This window comes from Ochotona princeps, chromosome 10, assembly GCF_030435755.1.
Source record: "Ochotona princeps isolate mOchPri1 chromosome 10, mOchPri1.hap1, whole genome shotgun sequence".
NCBI classification, from domain to species: domain Eukaryota; kingdom Metazoa; phylum Chordata; class Mammalia; order Lagomorpha; family Ochotonidae; genus Ochotona; species Ochotona princeps.
Genome location: NC_080841.1, coordinates 12,913,578 through 12,932,426, shown reverse-complemented (window position 1 = coordinate 12,932,426; position 18,849 = coordinate 12,913,578). Strand labels below are relative to the sequence as shown.

The 18,849-nt window shown below is 55.4% G+C and overlaps 1 protein-coding gene across 2 annotated transcripts in view; it reads right to left on the bottom strand.

Annotated features, from left to right (window-relative positions):
- The window catches only part of PKP1 (plakophilin 1), a 36,512-nt gene extending 19,432 nt beyond the window's left edge, over positions 1-17,080 (bottom strand). For both annotated transcript variants that reach the window (XM_004578781.2, XM_058669715.1), the window contains exons 1-2: positions 16,536-17,080; positions 8,088-8,194 (exon numbers count right to left, since the gene is read on the bottom strand). In XM_004578781.2, the coding sequence (XP_004578838.1) occupies positions 8,088-8,194; positions 16,536-16,737 (309 nt within the window). In that variant the 5' untranslated portion in view covers positions 16,738-17,080. The remainder of the gene's footprint in view (positions 1-8,087; positions 8,195-16,535) is intronic.
- Positions 17,081-18,849: the final 1,769 nt, after the last annotated feature.

Below are 18,849 nucleotides of genomic sequence, written 5' to 3'. Positions count from 1 at the left end.
TGATGATTGGTCTGTCCTGCCTGGGATTGTAAGAGCAAGGTTACAGAATGGGGACCCTACCCATAACGTGCTCCAAACATATCACTGAGCAGGCCCAAATGGGGCAGAGAAATGGCCCCCCTTCCTCTCCTTTAAGACTGAGTCCTGGAGTCTCCCAGAATTAGTGAAGTCTGGATGAGCTTGTCCAGGTCAGAGAGTTGGGTCCCCCTGTTCCATGCCCCTGGTGTGGTCAGGAGGCAGGGTTGGGTCCTGGGCTGGCCCTTAGGACTCATTTAGTCTCTAGCACCTTGTAGGGCCTCCTGGGAGCTTACTGGGGCCCCAGTTAGCTATGCAAATAGATATTCCCCAGGTGGACACCAAAAGGCAGCCTGCAGAACCTAACACTTATCTCAGGCAGAAACACCTCCCTTTTAATGCCATGGTGGGAGAGGAGGGCGGCCAGGAGCATGCTGCCTCAGAGGGCAGGAGTCCAGGGGGCTGTGCTTGACTTGACCCTCGGCTCTCCTATCCGACCTGCTGGGCCAGCTTTGGGAAAGCCATCCTAAGCCACTCACTTATGACCCGACTGTCCCTGAGTGCTGCCAAATAGTCCTGCTGGGGATCTTAGGGGGCACAAACCACGCAGGAAGCCCTTTCTTTCCATTTGGAATGCAGGATCGGAGACTGTCAAGGTTCCCTTCCTGAGCCTTGCCTCCTGAAATTTCCTGCCAGGTAGAGGGTGTGCTGTTTTCATGGTGATAGATATTCCTCCTTCACGCCAAAACATACTACTTTTGAACATCTGAGTGAGTTATTCAAAGTTCCCTTTCAAAAGAAGCACACAGGAAGTCCAAAGCGATGCCATGAGGAATCAGTAAGCCACAGTCAAATGTAGATGACAGCCATGCTTGCCCCTGGCAGCCAGGCTAGTGACAAGTGGCCAGGAGATCCCGCCCCGCTTCCGGTTCTCCCCGTGGCATTGGGCAACCACGCCGCCTCTCTGAAACTTGGTTTCCCCGACTGCAGAGGGCCCTGTGGGCTCCTGACGTTTGGCAGCTTGTGACTCAGCCCTTGCCAGAGTCACAAACAGCTTCCTTCGCAGCCGAGATCAGCCCCGTCTTGTCCCTGGCCCGACCACGCCCTGGTACCCGTCACACAGGTGGGCGGGGAGGACCAGAGATCCTGCAAGCCCCAAGGGCCGCTTCTCTCCCCATCTGTGTCCCTGCTGGTCTCCTCCTCTCTCCCCACCCGACGGGATTTTTGTTTTTCAGCTGAGTATGCGCTCTGGCTCTTGGGGCAGGCAGGCCTCGGCAGAGACATGCCAGGGCCCTGGGGGGGAGGCTGAGCTGAGCCTCACCCTGGCCAAGGGTTGGGGCGGGTTCTTCCGCCCACTCCGAAGGGAGTGCAGCTACATTTGGGTGTCTGGTCCCCATGACAGCTGAGCCAGCAATGGGAGATCTCCCCATGGGGGCTGTGCCCCCACCCGGCCCTACTTCCTGTATCTCTTATCCCTGCCCTTCCATGCCCCTCCCTCCTCTCGCTCATCACATTCTAGGACCCCACTACTGAACCCCCAGTTCAATTTTGCCCATACTGTCTTGGAGGTCATGGCCAAGGCCCTGGCCTTCTCTAGCCGGAATTTCCCCTGCAGGTTATGGGTGGGGTGGAGGTGGTCTCAGGGGCAAAAGGGTCTGTTTAAGTGCAAAAGGGCTGTTCTCACACACAGATGTTTAAACGATGGGCAAGTTGGCTGATAACCCAGAACTTCAAGCCACAGGACACCTGGGACTGCACCTCAGAAAGCATGCATGGACGTCCCTGGTCCCCACCCCTTCATTTACAGACCAGGAAACTGAGGCATGAAGAGGCACAAGGCCCCATGGGCTGCAGGTTGGGCTTTTAATTACGCCCTCTCTCATCTGCTCCTTGCTTTCAGGATGTTGGTTGAGTTGGCTTGTTCTCGTGAAGCTGGAGAGGAGGTGGAGAAGGGGAGAGGCTTCGAAGAAATTCCACTCATTTCTTCTGGCACAAAACAATAAGAGATATTTCCAATCATCTTTGATGACCCTCAAGTCTCCTCTCCAAAGTCACAGAGGCTCAGCTCATAGCACGAAAATGGGCCAAAGAGGAGAAGCAATGCCATGGCACCCAGAAGCTCCCTTCTCGTGATCTCAGCGGCCTTACAACGCTCCACAGAAGGCGCAGGTGTTCCTGGCCTGGCCACATGCCCGGAGCCCACATGCAGGTGCTGTGACTACCAACCAGTGTGGCTGAGAGGTTCTGCTGAAGGAAGATACAGACCAGGCCCCAGGCATCTCCAAGGAGGGCAGCAACCCTGCCTGCAGATACTCTGGGGAGAGCGCCTGCTGCTGCCTGCATCCTTGGCTGCTGACGCAACACTGTGACCACATTGCCCTGGTCTTCCCCTGTCTTCTTACACCCTATACCTGGACAGAGATGGTGCCTGCATCCTTTGTGGGGCAGCTCCCGCAGATGCCTGGCCTGGTGGTCCAACTCATGAAAGACACCACTTGCACTTACTCCCTGGAGCCATGGCCTCCTCCCTTTGTAGGCCCGCAGTGTCCACCTTCCCACCTTGGTCACTCTGACTTCTTTGTCTTACGGAAGGGCACTTGACAAGGAGACCAGAGCTGTGAGGAGGTGGCCCAAGCACCTGCCTGATCTTACTGGTGGTCACCTGGAGACCTGGCAGGGACACAGTGCCCTGAGCCCAGCCCCCATGCCGAGGGCCACAGAGACTTGTCATGTCCAAGGCTGAGCCACTCCCATCCTGATACTGCCAAGGAGTGCCCTAGTAACAGATGTTGGCCTTGGGTCTGGGGAGAGGCAGCCTCCAGGGCAGAAGCCTATTGGTGAGAACAGGCCAGGGGCTCCTGCTGCCCACCCCGCCAGCTCTTCTCTGTTCTTGTGGAAGGACATCCTGTGTCTTGGCAGGCAGGCTCATTGCCTCTTCTTGTCGGGTGACAGCCTGGGGCCCCAGTGGGACCCTGCTATCTGCCAGGGCTCATCGTCTTGAGTCAGCAGCTGGCAGCTGCACCCTGTTTGGTACACATGCACCATTGCTCCCTTGTGGAGCCCAAGTCCACAGCCTACTCTCTTTTGTTTCCTTCTGGACATTCTAGAAGACTGAGGCCCAGCAGGCAGCTGTCCAAGGGACTTGGCTCAGAGGGACCTGGACAGCAGCTCCCAGGGCTGAGGCACAAGGTTGGGGTTAACTCACAGTGGTTTCTGAGCAAAATGACTTGCTCTGCCTCAGTTTCTCCTTGGGAAAGCTAGGACATTCTACTACCTCTCCGTGCTGTTGCAGGGGCTAACAGGCTACAGGGTTCCTGGGCCTGGAGATGCTGGGATGGAAGCAGAGAGCAAGGATTGAGACATTGACCCATCTGTGGGGCCTGAGACAGGGATTCTGGACTTAGGGGGCAGACACTGGCAGGCTCGGGGTGACCACCATGCCACCTTGGATCCCCAAGCCCTACTGAGACTAGAATCCAGGCCTCCCACTGCTGACATAATGTGTCTCCCCCACTGCCCTCATGCTGCCCTTTAAAGAGGGGGAGCTTTAACCCATTTCTGAGATGGGAGAGCTGAGGCTCAGCTGGCTTCAGAACTTGCCTACGGTTGCAGAGTCAAAGAACATGAATGGAACGTGGACCTCAAGTTGCTTGAGCAAAGTCTAGACTTGTCCTCCTATACCAGGCTCTCTCTGGGCACAGCCTCCATCACCTGTGCAGTGGCAAGCATGGTCTCTTTCCTCTCTCTTGGCAGCCCCTCAAAGTACCTGTCCCTTGGCTCCTGTGGACACATGGACAGACATGGCTACAGAGCTTGGAGGGCGGGAGATGGAGTGCTCTCCAGCACCAGGCTGAGCATGGCCTCACCAGAAATGGCCTGCTCCAGACCTGCTGACTGACCATGCCCATGGAGATTCTCTTCCCTACGGTACAGCCCCAGGCTGGATGCTCCAGTCTAGCCCCTGATCAAAGCATGTTCAGGAGGAGCTGCTCGATTTGGAAGCAGGAAGCCCCTTGAGAGCCAACACTGATAGAAAGTGAGATTGTCACCTGATGTCAGAGGTGTTCCCTTGTCCACTAGTCTCAGCTTCAAGGCACACAAGCCCATTTCCAGCTTGCAACACACAGGCTCTGCCTTCCAATGGCTGTAGTTCTCTATTCCCACTGTCTAGTCTCAGTTGACCAAGAGAAAAAGGTTAAAAAACTCAGCAAACAAGGGTCCCAGATTCTCCACCTGCCCATATATATATAAGGACAGGTAGCTATATTTGAATTTCAGATCAACAAGAAGTGATTTTTAGGAAGTATTCCCAAGCAGCACCTTTTGTTACCTTTTGTTAGATGCCCTACACTGGCTACCAGTAATGCCTACAGCCAAACAATCCTGGTTAGGTTTAGGAAGAGGAACTGCAACTGCTCACTTGTGTTGGGGCTGCTGCCACTCCAAGGGGAGGGGAACAGTGGGTTATAGTGGGAGGAAACAGTGGGATATGGATTCATGGAACTCTTGCATGACTCTGGAAACATGTCTGTAGTGTTAAAATATGAAGAGTGAAGAAATACGTCAAGCAGCTGTCACTGGAGCAGGTGCTGTTCCTTTGTCTTGCTTGCATGGGAGTACCTGAGTTCAATTCTCAGCTCAGGCTCCCAACTCCAGCTAACCAGCAACATGCACCTTGGGGGGCAACAGGTGACAACTCAAGCAGTTGAGTTCCTGTCTCCCACCTGGGAGAGCTGGATTGAGTTCCCAGATCCTGGTGGTGGTCTTGGCCCAGCTGTGGCCACTGCGGACCATTGGAAAGTAAAAGAAGAGAGCTCTTGTAACAGCAGAAAGCCTGTTAGGAAATGACCATCACTCAAAGTGCAGACGTCTGGGGCAATGGAAAAAAAAAAGGAGGAGGTTAGGGGTTAGGAGGTCAGGGCCACTCCATCATGAGTCAGCTGTGCAGCCTCAGTGAGTCACTTGTGTTCTCTGGGCCTAAGATTCCTCAGCCATAGAAGGTAGACCCTGCTGGGGTCCTACTGTCCCAGAGTCTGCTTCTGGGTGGTGATAGCAGAGTTCACTCTGCCTGACTGTTGGGCCACACAGTGGGGCTACAAGCGGCCGCAGCTTCAGCCCCTTGCCTGCAAGCAGCTGGTGGGGAATACAGAACTGACCTGAATGAGAGCTTTCCTAGGAGCTGTCTTTTTCTTAAAGCTTTTGATGAACTCTGTGTGTCAGATTAACTTTGTACCACGTTTTATTATAGTATTCTCTATCTTCATTTTCTTTATTTGTGACTATAGATCATAAACAGTATGATGTTATTATTTTTTTAATTAAAAGGCTACTGTGGGACCCAGCATGGTAGCCTAGCAGCTAAAATCCTCACCTTGTACGTGCCGGGATCCATAGGGTGCCGGTTCTAATCCCAGCAGCCCCACTTTCCATACTTCTCCCTGCTTGTGGCCTGAGAAAGCAGTCAAGGACAGCCTGAAGCCTTGGGTTCCTGCAACCACATGGGAAACCCAGAACAGGCTTCTGGCTCCTGGCTTTAGATCGGCTCAGCTCCAGCCATTGCGGCCACTTGGGGAATGATTCAGTGGATGGAAGAGCTTCCTCTCTGTCTCTCCTCCTCTCTGTATACCTGACTTTCCAATAAAAATAAATAGATCTTTAAAAATTAAAGGCTAGGGCTCGGCAGCGTGGCCTAGTGGCTAAGGTCCTCGCCTTGATCCCATATGGCCGCTGGTTCTAATCCTGGCAGCTCCACTTCCTCTCTATCTCTCCTCCTCTCAGTATATCTGACTTTGTAATAAAAAAAATAAAATAAATCTTTAAAAAAAAAATTAAAGGCTACTATGACATTGATATAACTACAGGGGGCAGGCATCATGGTGCCAGTGGGTGGAGCCACTGTGAGGACACTTGAATCCCAGATGGAGTTCAACATCTGCTTCCACCCCAGCTTCCTGGTAATACATACCCTGGGGGCAGCAGATGACAACCCAAGTAGCTGGTCCCCTACCTACCACATAGGAGAACACTAGAGTGGGTCAATCTGGCCCTGGTCCAACCAGAAGTCACCATGACAATGCAGGAAAACTGGCTTTTCACCTTGGCCCCTAACACTACATGGGAACATTTGCAGGGGCGCTGAAGGAGTGCAATGGTGGGGAAGCAGAGACCACCCCCCTCCATCCTTAGGCTGCCCTCTGAGTGGTTCCAAGCTCAACTCTAAGTTCACTTTCAGCACTGTCCCTGCCACACGGTGTCCTAGTGATTGCCAACACACAACAGTGAGCAGGGGGCACAGAAAATGCTCTTGGGGAGCATGAAATGTCACTTCACATGGCCATGCCCTCTGTGGCTATCTCGTCTCCTCAGGAAATGAGGTCATTCCATACCAGGTGTCCCACAAGCGGAACAATCTCCCAGGCCTGGAGCAGGAGAGCAGCCCCCTGCTCCCTAGCCTGAAACCGAGGTAGACTTTGCCAAGCTGGGCTCAGCTCCCAGCTCTGGGATCTTCCTGCTGCCTTGGCGCCCTCCCTCTGCGAATCCCCTGTGTGCTCAGCCCTCACCGGGTTCCCATCCCCCCTCCTGAACCGAGAGGAGCCGGGACTTGCCTCGGCAGCTGCCCCGCCATGAGTCACGTCTACAGTGCTGCCAACTAGAGGGCCCTGGGGTGAGGCGAGGAGAGCGAGTCTCAGCGGTTGCTACGGAAGGCAGAGGGCCCGGTGACCTCACCAGGGGCGGAAGATGCAAGACCTGGCACAGGGTGGCAAAAGCTCCTTTCTTACAAATAATGTCATTCCCGTTTCACAGAAGGGAACATCGATGCCCAGAGAGGCTAGAAGGTTCATCTGAAATCACAGACCTCCAGGGCCCCCCAAGCTCTGGGAATGGCTATGGGGTCAGCATGAGTCCCCACCCTGCCTGCCTGCTGCCCAGTGCTCCACTTTCCTGAGTTTGCCCTGCATCACTAAGACCTTGCTCTGCACCTCACCCTTTGTGTCAAACCCGCTTCACACCTGCTCTGTCAGCTTGTGGGGCTCAGCCAGATGCCCATGTCAAACGTGGTGCGAACATGTACATTAGGAGTCAGGCCAGCAACCCCCAGCTCATTCTTCCCTTCAGTCCTCAAGCTGTGATGTGCAAAAACGACGTGACCTCCAAAGCAAACTCCAAGAACTTAGGAAAGAAGTGATTAAGCTGATGTCCCAGAATACCCACCTTGTGCCTTGCCTGGGACCCTAAGACCTTCACTGCTCAGGAGTGTGTTGAAGAGCAGTGTGGCTCACCCCAAACACTGGACTCTGGGTGCTACCTAACCCCTTAGCCCTGACTTCAGAAGAAAACGATGTGCTCACAGAGTCCCGAGAGGCACTTACTGCTGGCACAATGTTAGGGCTCTGTGACTACCTGTTGGTTAAGTGGACTGAGATCATGTAGAAAGACAAGCTAGGAGTCAGAGAGCTAGAACAACCTCTACTTCTTAAAAATAGGCTTTAGACTGATTGTAATCGGGGTTTTTTTTCCATGCCCATCAATCCATCTGATAATAATTCAATAAAGCAGACTTTGTTATAAGGAAGAGAGGGCCCAGGGTGGAAGTGACTTGCCTAAAATGTTGGGGACTAAGAGTTAAGGTCTAAATCTACTTCAGATTGCACACACAGCCTGTCACACAGGAGCCATGGCAGTGGACGTGTCCATCTGCTCTCAGGGGACTCTAGAGCTCCCCCCTGGCTACAAGCACACACTGCAGACAGAAGACCCTTCATGTTGACCACATATGGGCCCAAAGCATTCCAACTCCTCTCAAGTTCATAATCGAATCAAGACATATTAGAAAATGCACTTCAAAAAAAAATGCTTCTTGAGACATTCAGAAATACCCATCCAACCCAAATGGGAGGCCACATGAGCAGCACCCCCCCACATTGATGTCCAGGCTAATCGCCTTCATCAGCAGCAGTGGGCCTCAATTCAGGGACCACAACCTGCATCGCTCTTCTTAGCAATCAGAAACCCTACACCTGACCCCTTCTCCCCAACATTTCAGGTCTCTCTGAATGGAAGCAATTTCTCACCGGGTATCCCCATGAGCCGTTTCCTGCCTGGAACTTGGAGAAGTAGCTGCTCCGGCTGGTGGTCCCGTAGTTGTTGTAGTTGTCGGCCAGGCCATCGTACATGGAACCTGGAGGGCAGAGGCACGGGGTTAGGCTGGGGATGAGCATGATCTTCACCCTACCCTCCTCCCCAGGGCACCAACCAAGTCCATGGAGGAGGGTGGCTGTGAGCCCCTGGATGGGGACCGTGGAGAGCAGGTGGCTTACTGCCCTTGCTAGCTCCTCTCTCCTTGGCCTCCCCAGGCTGGGCCACTGCTGACGACTTCGGGTAGGGATCTGTCCTGAGGTGGGTGGACACCTACAGGGCAGCAGGTGGCCCGTTGGGACTTGGAGCACTGCCATTCCAGTCCAGGGAATCACCACTCCACGCTCCATGAGGATTAGCTCCCCACCCAGGGAAGGCAGGAAGGATCTTGACATTCCAGGTGCAGCACTCAGATCCCCTAACGTGGCCATGGCCGACTCCAGTCTGATTCCCGTCTGGGCTCTGGATGTGGATAAAAGCACAGCTCCTGCTGCTGACCAGGGTCACCCGCCCCTTCCTTCTTGCCCAGCCTCCGAGGCCCAGTGAGGGTTAATGAATGTTTTTAGAGTGCGTGGACACCCACAAATGACAGGCTCCAAGCAGTGTCATTAGGCATAAAGTGGCTTTGAATTACAGAAAGCAGAACTGGGTTTAGGGCTCATGGCGGGGAGTGTGGGGGAACAGTGGGGAAAGGGAAGTCTGCCTTTCTTTTCCTGTTCACTAGATGGAAGGGGCCCTTTGGGGCAGCCCCAGCTCCACACAAGCTGGTCCGTCCCCCGTCCTGCTGTGTCTGCACATGGCCCATAGGGACACGTTCACCATTTGGCTCTGTCACGTCCCTTGCTGAACCTATCTCCTCATCTCAGCCACAACCAGCAAATCTTGCTCATCTTTCAAAGCCACGCTCACATCTTCATCCCCCCGGGAAGTTTTTTTTCTGACCAGCTCTGCTTCTGAATCTGCCGCTGTCTGTTCCCTGTTGCACACTGCCCAGGGGGCAAGGCTTGTTCCCCCTCTCCTGTCCAATGTGTTGGGCAAGGGAAGCCAGTGGGGTCCAGCGAGAGTCTGCGAGAGGGTATGCATTTCTTTTTTTCTAGAGCAATGGCTAGAACTGCTCCCCACCTCACCCCCATCAGAAAGCCTGTCGGAGGGCAGAGAGTTTCATGGTGAGCTCACTTAGTTAAGTTGGCCCCTCCCACCTTGCCATACCCCCTTGAGGCTTGCAAGGCTCTGTGCTGGTGCCATCCACTCTGCCCAGCACCAGCCACACTCTCCTAGTCCCCTCCTCCCGCCCCCAGCCACAAGGCACTGTCCGTGATGCCTTTTCTCCCAGGCAGAACAAATGGACATCAGAGCTATCAAGCTGGGGCAGGCACATGCAGGTGCTGAAATCGACCCTAGCTGTGGCACCAGGGCAAACTGTTCTGGACCTGGGCTCCCTGTTGTGGAATAAGAGGGGCCTGGTCTTGGCAGGCACAGGCCTTTCTATGCCCTGGATGGCATTCAGAGCGGCCCAACTTCTCCCACGACAGGGCTAGGCTTCCAAGAAGGAAGGGCCGATGTCAAGGGTCACATCGCCCGCCTGCCTGTTTCAGGACCCTCCCAGAAGCTTCTTTGGCCTGACACCTGTAGGAACCGCCCAGCCCCCTTGGCCCACTGGAGTGAATTCACCTTTTTCTCTGCTCTGGCTGAAGCAGCTGCTGCTTTTTTGTTTTCTCAGGAGGAGATTGGGAGGGGTTGCAACCAGGCACACACACAGCCAGGACCCTGGGTGGCCAGCCAGGGTTTGTGTGCCTACCCTTCAGCCAGCCCACTTCTACCTTCCCTTCCAGAGCTTGGCAGGCCAGCGTTCACTTGGACCCTGCCTCAGGAACAGGTATTTCTCACTCAAGGGCAGGTGCGGGTCAGCCAGCGGCTTCCGGATGGAAAATCCAGGGCGGTGACAGATGAGAGCTCTCAGGAGCCATGTGAGGTTGTGAGCGGGAATCCTCGGGCATGGCTGTAACATCACTCCTGCTCCATGCCGTCACAGGGAGAGGCTCCCCGGCCACACATTGCACCTGCTGACTCCCTGGCACCTACCTTCACCACCAGAATGTGGGAGACTCTGCCGAGAACGAGAGGTAAGGCACCCAGGTCCCAACCATGACTCTGTTGCAGCTCTCACGCCTCACTTCCAAGTAGCCCATGGAGGCAGCCCCTGGAGTCCTGTGTGTGGGAGCCTGTCTGGCTGTCTGTGAGAGGGAGGCTGCCATCATAGCAGCTGGCAATATGGGTAGACATCACACCTCCCTGGCAGGCGTGCAGGTGGCAGGTGAACCGTGTCAGTAAGAGGACTGTTGCCAGATCAGAAGCCATTTCCCCTTTCCCAATGCTGTAGTATCTGGCTGGGGAACAGGTGTCTTCTAAAAATCAAGTCCAACAGCAAGAACAAGGGCTATGCAAAGAGTCCATATGTGGCCATCTGGTCTCTAGATGACTCTAATACTCACTTCCAGAAAGCCTTGCCTGATGAACAGCACTTGGTCCCATCTCCTCTCACACCCTTCCAGGCTCAGCCATCATGCACTTCCCTGAGCAAGCCCCACATCTTTTCCCTACCCTGGGTTCCTGGGCATGGGGCACTGCCGGCTGGTGCATCAGTTTTTCTCCCCTGCCCAGGTGTTCTGATGCTTGGTACCCAGGGGCTCAGCGACTCCACTTTAGGCCAGATGGGACCAATGTTCTTGAAGTCCACTCAGCCACGCCCTCTTCCAGCCACAGAGGTCCCTGGTGGGCGGAGTAACTGGGTCAAGGGAGGGCTGTATGTAGTTCCAGATACCAAGGCTGCCTTCCTGGGGAGGGTCCTCAGGTCCACAGGTGGGAGCGGGGGTGATTCCAGCTCAACCTGGAGATCTGTCACTGGCCTCCCAGCTGTCTTCACCAGACAGGCCTCCACCTACAACACAAAAGTGGCTGCTTCTCCATCAAGCTGGCTGTCTGCCTAACCTGGGCATCATTCTCTGGAGGCATTTGCCCACCTGCTGAATGCCAAAGTCCAAGGGCAAATGCCTGCTACTTCCCCTCATACGCAAGCTGTTCTTGTTTTTCCGCCAGTGTTTCTTAGCCCCTGGAACCCTGTCCCAGGGTGGTTATCATCCCCACAAGGTGCTTCCCCTTGGTGCCCCAGACGACAGGCTGATTCTCTTCTGTGTCCCAGGGTGTCCCTCTCCCTATCTGCTGCTATGCTCACAGAATCTCTGAAAACAGAGGCAGTTTCTGCTCCTAGGGCTGTGGAATTCTCAACATGGTGTGGGGCAGGCAAAGCTTCATGGGGTGACCTATCCCCCCACCTCCACGGTTTCAAGCCCGCCACACCCACCACACCTGAAGCATTCTTTCTCCTGGGCTTAGCTCATCCCACTCCTTGTAGTCACAGCCTAGCACAGAGACCTGCTTCTCCTCAATCCAGCCCCACCCAGATGGGAGCAGCCCACACCCTGCACCACCACCACATCAGCACTCTGCACTGTGGGTTCTCCGTGGGGTGTGGCTGCTGCACGCTGTGTGTGTGTATGCTCCCCAAAAGCAGGGCCTGGGGTTCCCGATCAAGCTGGAGCTACCTGAAGCCAGGGGTCATCTGCCTCCACTGGATCACACCCATCTTCTTCCCAGCACAGGAAGAAAGCTCCCCTGATACACATAGGAACCCACTCCTCAAGGCCCTTCCCTTTCACTTTCTCTCCCTTACTGGTTGGAGAATACATAGCTGAGCCAGCTCCGGGGTCCCCCAACTTGCTGAGTCTGCCTCCTGCAAGGCTGACACCTCTTCATGCTGTGGTTACACTTGGACCAAGCCCACCAGTGCCAAGAGAGAAACAGCCAGTCTCTTTCCATTTAAAATACCTTTGCTCCTACCTCTGGTGTCCAGGGCTGGGTTGAGAGTTTCGGTGTGATACAGGAGACTCTCCTAAGGCAACACCCTGACAGATATCCAAGAGTGCTGGGCTGTGTGTGAGGGACAGATTAGGTGCCTGGCCCTGGGGAGCATCATGTATATACGCGCAGGGTGGGTAGGGCAAGGAGTTCAGTACAACCTCCCAGCACTGGGTAGTTCCTGGCCCTCTGCTGCGTATATGATCATAATAGAGTTGCCTGGACGTACGAGCACACGGTGGCGCCTCTCCCTTGGCAGCCTGCTTGGCGTCAACACTCCACCATGCTCTCTGATCTGGGCCTGGCTGCCACCGAACCGGAGGACTGGGTGGAATGCAGGAGCTGCTGGCAGGACAGGACTGGCACAGGGGCAGGGCCAGGGTGAGAGTAGGCAGTGGCTGGAATGGGAGTTGGTTGGCCACCTGGCGGGGGCCCAGGAGAAAAACCTGTCACTATCAACTACTGCACTTAGTGTCCATCAGTGTACATGAGAGAGGTGTGCAGTGTGATGCCCCAGGCCAGACGGGCAATGGAGCAGGGATTTGAGCTTTGCCTCGTGGGGAGTTTACAAAAATCCAGCTGCCCTGGGTGTCCACACTAAGTCACAATCTCTGTGCACAGGCCCCAGGCAATCTCACTTTTAAACATTCCCAGGTAATTCCTGAGACCCACGAAGCAGAACTGTTGGTTGTGGTTTCAAACGTTTGCCTGGGGCTTTGCCCCAAGGGATAACCTGGCATGGTGGCAGAGGTGTCTGCAGGACACTGGCAGGCAGCTTGAGTGAATGGTTTGCAGAGGAAGGAATAATGGGCTTGCCTCCAGAATGCTACCTCGAAACCCTGATTTCAGTCCAAATCTGAGAGTCACAGACCCTAAGGGAGTCAGGGACTTGTCCAATGTCACAGTCTGCAGGGTAGGGAGGCCAGGCTGAGCCCTGTGACAGCATAGGCTACAAGTGGGAACTTGTGTATGTACATGTGTGTGCATGTGTGTGTAAATGTTCACACATGCACATGTTCTATAGACACAGGTGTCCTTGGGTATTGCATGCTTGGCTAGCCTACCTTCTCCTGTGTGCCAACATCACAGATGTTGTAGGGGTCACACCCCATCGCAAGGGCACCTCCCTGGTTCTGAAGCCTAGAACGTAGGTCACTGAGCTATCCCATCTGGCATGTGGGGAGAGGAATCTGTGTTGATGAGGTCTCTGTCAGCTAACTGAGCAAAGGGGCGGACCCAGAGAAGCAGCGTTTGCTGCACACCCCCTGGAATACTCAGCATGTTTTGCATGTGTTACAACAGGCCTCCAGAAATTCCGGCCGGAGCCCCAATTTCCAGCCAAGATGTGTTGTGAAGGAACAGAGATGCACTCCTCACAAGTCTAATTGGTACGTTTTGCTCCTGGGAGCAGCCAAGCACACACGCCCCCTTCTGTGGCTCCCACCTCAGCTGTGCAGCTGAGAATCACAACCCAGGGCTTTGTGGGCAGGGCGAGTGAGCAGACCCTGTGCTCAGGCCCAGAACCAAGGGCGAAAAAATCACCTAAAGCAGGGACTCGGTGCCAGCCTGCTCTCAGGAGGGCCTGTGAACAGGTACACGGACCTCACCTGCCCCAGTGTCACCCCAGTTCCCCACTTCTGACCAGAGGGAAGTAGAGGTTTCACAAGTTTAGGTGGGAGCAGATACTTCCAAGAAGGGAGGAGGAGAGAGCTCAGGCTGGACAGAGGCAGGGAGCCAGAAGCCAGGCCCAGGGCGCTGGCGGTGCTAAGATGTTGGGAAGAAACAGACCCTAGCAGTAACCAAGTGCTGTCCTTGGAACTGGGCTTGTGTGGCGTGCTCATGGGGTGGGTGAGGTATGTGGGGTTGAATAAGATATGGACTCAGTTTTCAGGAAGAGATTCTCAGACGTGAGCAAGGCTTAGGAAGACCAGGAAGGTGGGAAAGCATCACCTTTCTGGCTGGGTGGGTGGTGTATCACCCTCCTCCTTTCCCAGGACTCCTGGAGGGTTTTCCCCACTCACAGGGAGACCAGGGGACCCTCACAACGACCTCTCATTGCGGCCACATCCCTCTCACTTTTTCTTGCTTCCTACACATCTGTGAAGCCAAGCCCTCCAGATGCCCGGCTCACACAGAGACACCCTGAAAACAGCAGGGTGCAGGGACACTGCTGGGCCAGTTCAAGGTCATGGGCATGTTCAGAGCAGGTTCTCCCCACAGGATCTCTGGGCGTACCAAGAGCCCCTGTTCCCTTCTCAGGGGATTTCAGGACCAAGCAGCTGGGCGGGCTCCTACTACGGGGGTCCTCCAAGCTGGTAGGGGGCTCATGGCCCTGCTGCTGACCTCCAAGAGTCCAGCCCTGGCGGCCAGGGTCATGGGAAAGTGCTGGCACTCCTGAACCACCAGCATGGAGCCAGGGTTTACAACTAAGGGGACCCTGGGTTGGATTCAGGGGGCCCCCTAGGGAATCAAAAACTCCAAAGAGTTTTTGCTTTTGGAGGAGATTAAAGGCGAGTCTGAACTGGTCCAAGGGACATGGGTTAGGGTGTGGGGTACTGTCCTTCTCCAGCTGCCAATTCTTTCCCCGTAAGACCCTGCAGGCTGCTGGATGGCAGGAAATGAGAGCAAGAGGGAGCAGAGTGAATGGAGATGGCCCAGAGCAAGCAGGGAAGGCTTGGGCGTTTCTGATGGGAAGGTCAGAGAAATCTGATGGAAACAAAGCCAGAGAAACCAGAAACACCAGCTCCAAGCCACCCAACCGCCTCTTCCAGCTCAGGTGCCGCTGGGGAAACTGACGCCCTTTGGGAAGCTCCCCAGAAGCGGCAGGTAGGGGAGGCACAGTGACAACCACAGGCTCCCCGGACACTGTCCTGAAGGGCAGGCAGGCATCAGAGTCCACTGGCTAGCATCGAGGCCCCATCAGATGGATGTTACCCTCAAAGATCAAGGTCACAAACAGTTCTGCCTAGCCCAGGACATCCAGCTAGCATCCCCCACCATGGGCGAAAGAGGGAGCATCTGTCCCCAAACTCTGTCCCAGCAGATGTGACACTGTCCTGGTGCCAGGAGCCAGGAGTTCAGGCTACCGTGGATGGGGGAGAGCAGCAGTGGACCGGGCACCTCTCTCAAAGAGAGGTGCAATCCAGCCGTGCCCTCCACGGGGGCTACAAGTGTGACACTTGGTTCTTCCTGGCCCCAGGCAGGAAGTCAAAGCAGAGGAGCCAGGGGCCGTGACAGGGACAGAGGCAGGGCCACCCAGCAGCCCAGGCCCTTAGGTCTAAGGGTGGGAAATCTGCCTCTGCTCCCCTCAGCTGTACGCAGGGGCAGCGTGGGAACACAGGCAGAGTGAGCTGGCACATGTGTGGCTGTGTGTGTGTGTGTGAGGGGGAGAGGGAGGACAGCCAGGGGTCTGCCTCTTTTGTCCCCTCCTCTTACTGCTCACTGCCTCTTGCTCCCTGAAATGCAGGCTGACCTGTCATAGTTTTAATGGATACGGTCTCTGTTAACATTTTACTCTATTTGCCATATATACACAAATACACAAGTTGAGGTTGCCTTGGCTGTAGTTCTTAGCAGGAACCCCTTGCGTCACAGCTCACAGCGTCTGGTCTAAACATTCTCCACAAATGCCCCGGTTAGGGGCTGCACCTTGCTCCTTGAGTTTCGGGGCTCCTACCCTTTTCTCCCAGCCTCCCTCCCCAAGGAGACCATGTCACTCACAGAGGTGGACATCCTAATTGGGAAAAATGCCATTGGGGCCCAGCCTGGACCTGGAGGATCGCCCACCTCCAGCCACCTCGTTGTCCAGGAAGGGGCTCTCCTGAGGCCAAGGGGGCCAGGGAGAGTCAGACTAAGCAGGGTTCTGCACTAGCTATTGCGGAGCTCCTTCCCGGAGATGACCGGCTAAAGCATCCCCCTCCCCTCCCGCCCAACCTTACCTCCGCTAAAGTGCTGCCAAGTCCCAGGACTTATCCGCGCTCCTGGGACTCACCTCCTAACTCAGTGCTGAGTGACCTCTCACCCTGCCTGGCCAACGTTCAGGTAGGATCAGGAATCCCGCTCCGGGCACCGCAGGTGGCGAACTCAGGAGCACCTCCAGATCCCGGGAAGAACCGGGGTGGTGCACAGCGCTCCGCCTCCAGTCGCCCCCTCCCCCCCTCCGCCCGGGATCCGAAAAGAAAATCTAGTGGGGGAATCCAAGGTTTCAGGCCAAGACCCTCAGCTTGCTGGCTGGCTGGAGAGAAACTCCCGGCGCGATCCCGGGCGAGCCACCCGGCCGCGCCCCCTCTCCCGCGCGCGGTCCAGGTCCCGCCGCGCTCCCGAATCACCGCCGCTGGGGAAGGGCTACTGGCGCTCGGCGGAGACCCTACCCGCGGCCAGCAGCCCCGAGATCTTCAACCCTTCGGTTCCTACGGCCCGGCCGAGGCGCACTAAAAAACGCTCGAGTTGCGCGGGCCCAGGGCGTTTACCTCTGTTGGAGTGGCTCAGAGTGGAAGACTGGGAAGACTTGGACTTCTGCCGCTTGACCGTCATCATCACCTGTTCCTGCACTCGCTGCCGGCCCGACGTGCCCGTCTTCATCTTCTGATCGGACGGCAGGGCCAGCGTGGAGTTGTCTTGGTCCTGGAAGCATTCGTACGCCAGGGCGGTCTTGAGAGGTGAGTGGTTCATGGTGGCGGGAGGCGCGGGCCGGGCCGGGCGGGCAGAGCGGCGAGGGAGGGCGTGCGGTGCAGCGGGCGGTGGCAGCGTGCTCTTCTGGCTCTCAGCGGCTCCCTATGGCCATAGAGTGAGGCTCCCGGCAGCTGCTCCTGGCGCCTCCAACCCGGCTCGTCCCTCGGTGGCACTGGCGAGACCCGCCCTCCGCCAGACAGGATATACCACCCTCGCCCTGCACCTCCCACTCGCCGGCTGCGCGCCGCAGCTCGACGCCCGCCGCAGGGCGCTGCGGCTGCGAGCCCAGCGCTCTGAGGGGCAGGGCTACCAGTCCCCAGTGCTGGACGCTGGGACCTGTTGGCCACTCCGCCTTTCCCTCTTTTAGCGCCTTGTCACGACGGGAGGCCCTCGGAGACGCCCTGTTCCTACAGTATATTGGAGCAGGCACACCAAAGTGCTCAGCTTGGAGGGCCCGGGAGACTGCGCTCTCGGGCAACTCTTTCCCAGGCCTGGGGTGGGGGTTGGGGGTGGGAAGGTCGATGCATCTCTCTCCGCAGGAGGTCATGGCAGGTGGCCACTCAAGCACAGCTCCTGCCTTAAGGGGGTGGGATACTCAGTTTTGGGGCAAGGACAACTCTTTCTACTTTAGTGGGGTGGTACCAGAGGTGGGGCACGAAACTACCAAGTGTCACACTGACCACTAGTGAGTGGCCTCAGGCAAAACACCTGGTGAACAGTGGATCTTCTCCGAAATTGCAACTTACATCCCCTAAAGCAATGGGGCGTGTGTGTACACACAGGTCTTCAGAAAGTTTGTGGGAATTACATGCAACGAAAACCTATGGGAAGATTTCAAATTTACTTGCGCTCCAACTTATTGTTGAATTCTCTATTCTGAAAACTGTTTTAAGCACCTTTGTTAGGACCTCAGAGCAGGCTGTTTATGAATGGAGAGCTAAGTGAATGCTGGCTAACCTGAGTTAAGCCTACACTTGAATCCTATCCAAAACTGGTTCCTAAAACTACAGTCCCTCTCATCCATGGACTTCTTTAAAATTTTTTCTTTGTTTGTTTGAAAGGCAGAGTTACATAGAGAAAAAAAAAATAGAGTGAGAAATCTTTCATCTGCTGGTTCACTCCTCAAATGGCCACAGTGGTAGGAGCTGAGCTGACCTAAAGCCAGGAGTGTCTTCCGGTCTCCCACACAGGTGCAGAGTTCCAAGGTGTTGGGCCATCCTTGACTGCTTTCCCAGGCCACAAGCAGGGAGCTGGATGGGAGGTGGAGCAATCCACATGAGATGCTGGTGCTACATGGGGAGTTTAGCTATTACGCCATGGTGCTGGTCCCAAACGCCAAGAGCTTCTTATCCCAGGATCTCAGTGCACTCTTCTTTGGATGCACTTGTACTCTGGGGGGCACAGATGCAAGACCCCCCGCTTCTCATGGAGCCCCACCTTGGAGGTGGAGGGTGCCCACAGCACCCTTGGGTGCAACAGGAGCTCAAGTAAGGAAAGACTGATTGATTCAAAAAGCAATGTGACAGAAAGGGAGAAACAGACAGGGCTTCCAGCTCCTGATGCCTTCCATTTGGGGCTGGACCAGTCTGAAGCCAGGAGCTCACCATGGGAGGCAGGCGGCTAGGGACTTGGGCCATCATCTGCTGCCTCCCAGGTGCACTAGCAGGGAGCTGGACTGGAAGCTCACAGCCAGATCCTCGTGTGGGATGTGGGCGTCTGCAGACTGGAGTCAATCTCTGTGTGTTGCTGTCAGTTTCCAGGCTCCCGCCAGCTGTGTGATGCTGTCACAGCCGTCTCCCTTGCTGTCATTGATAGTAGTCAAGGGAACTTTAATCTCTTACCCTTAGAATCTGCAGAGAAAGGGCCGATCAGAAGCGAGCCATGGACCAAGAAGATGGAGTGAATGTCAGGGCCACCTGAAGGTCACCCCACTCACTTCCTGGGAAGTAAGTGTTATAGGCAGGGAACCCCAGCTTGCCCCTGAAAAGGTGTTCACTGTTGTAAAGCAGATTGCAATCTCCAACAGAAACAGTGTAACAACTAGGAGTTGCATTTCTAAGAACTTAGCAGCAAATATAGCAAAAGATGTGATAAATAAATAAATAAATAAAT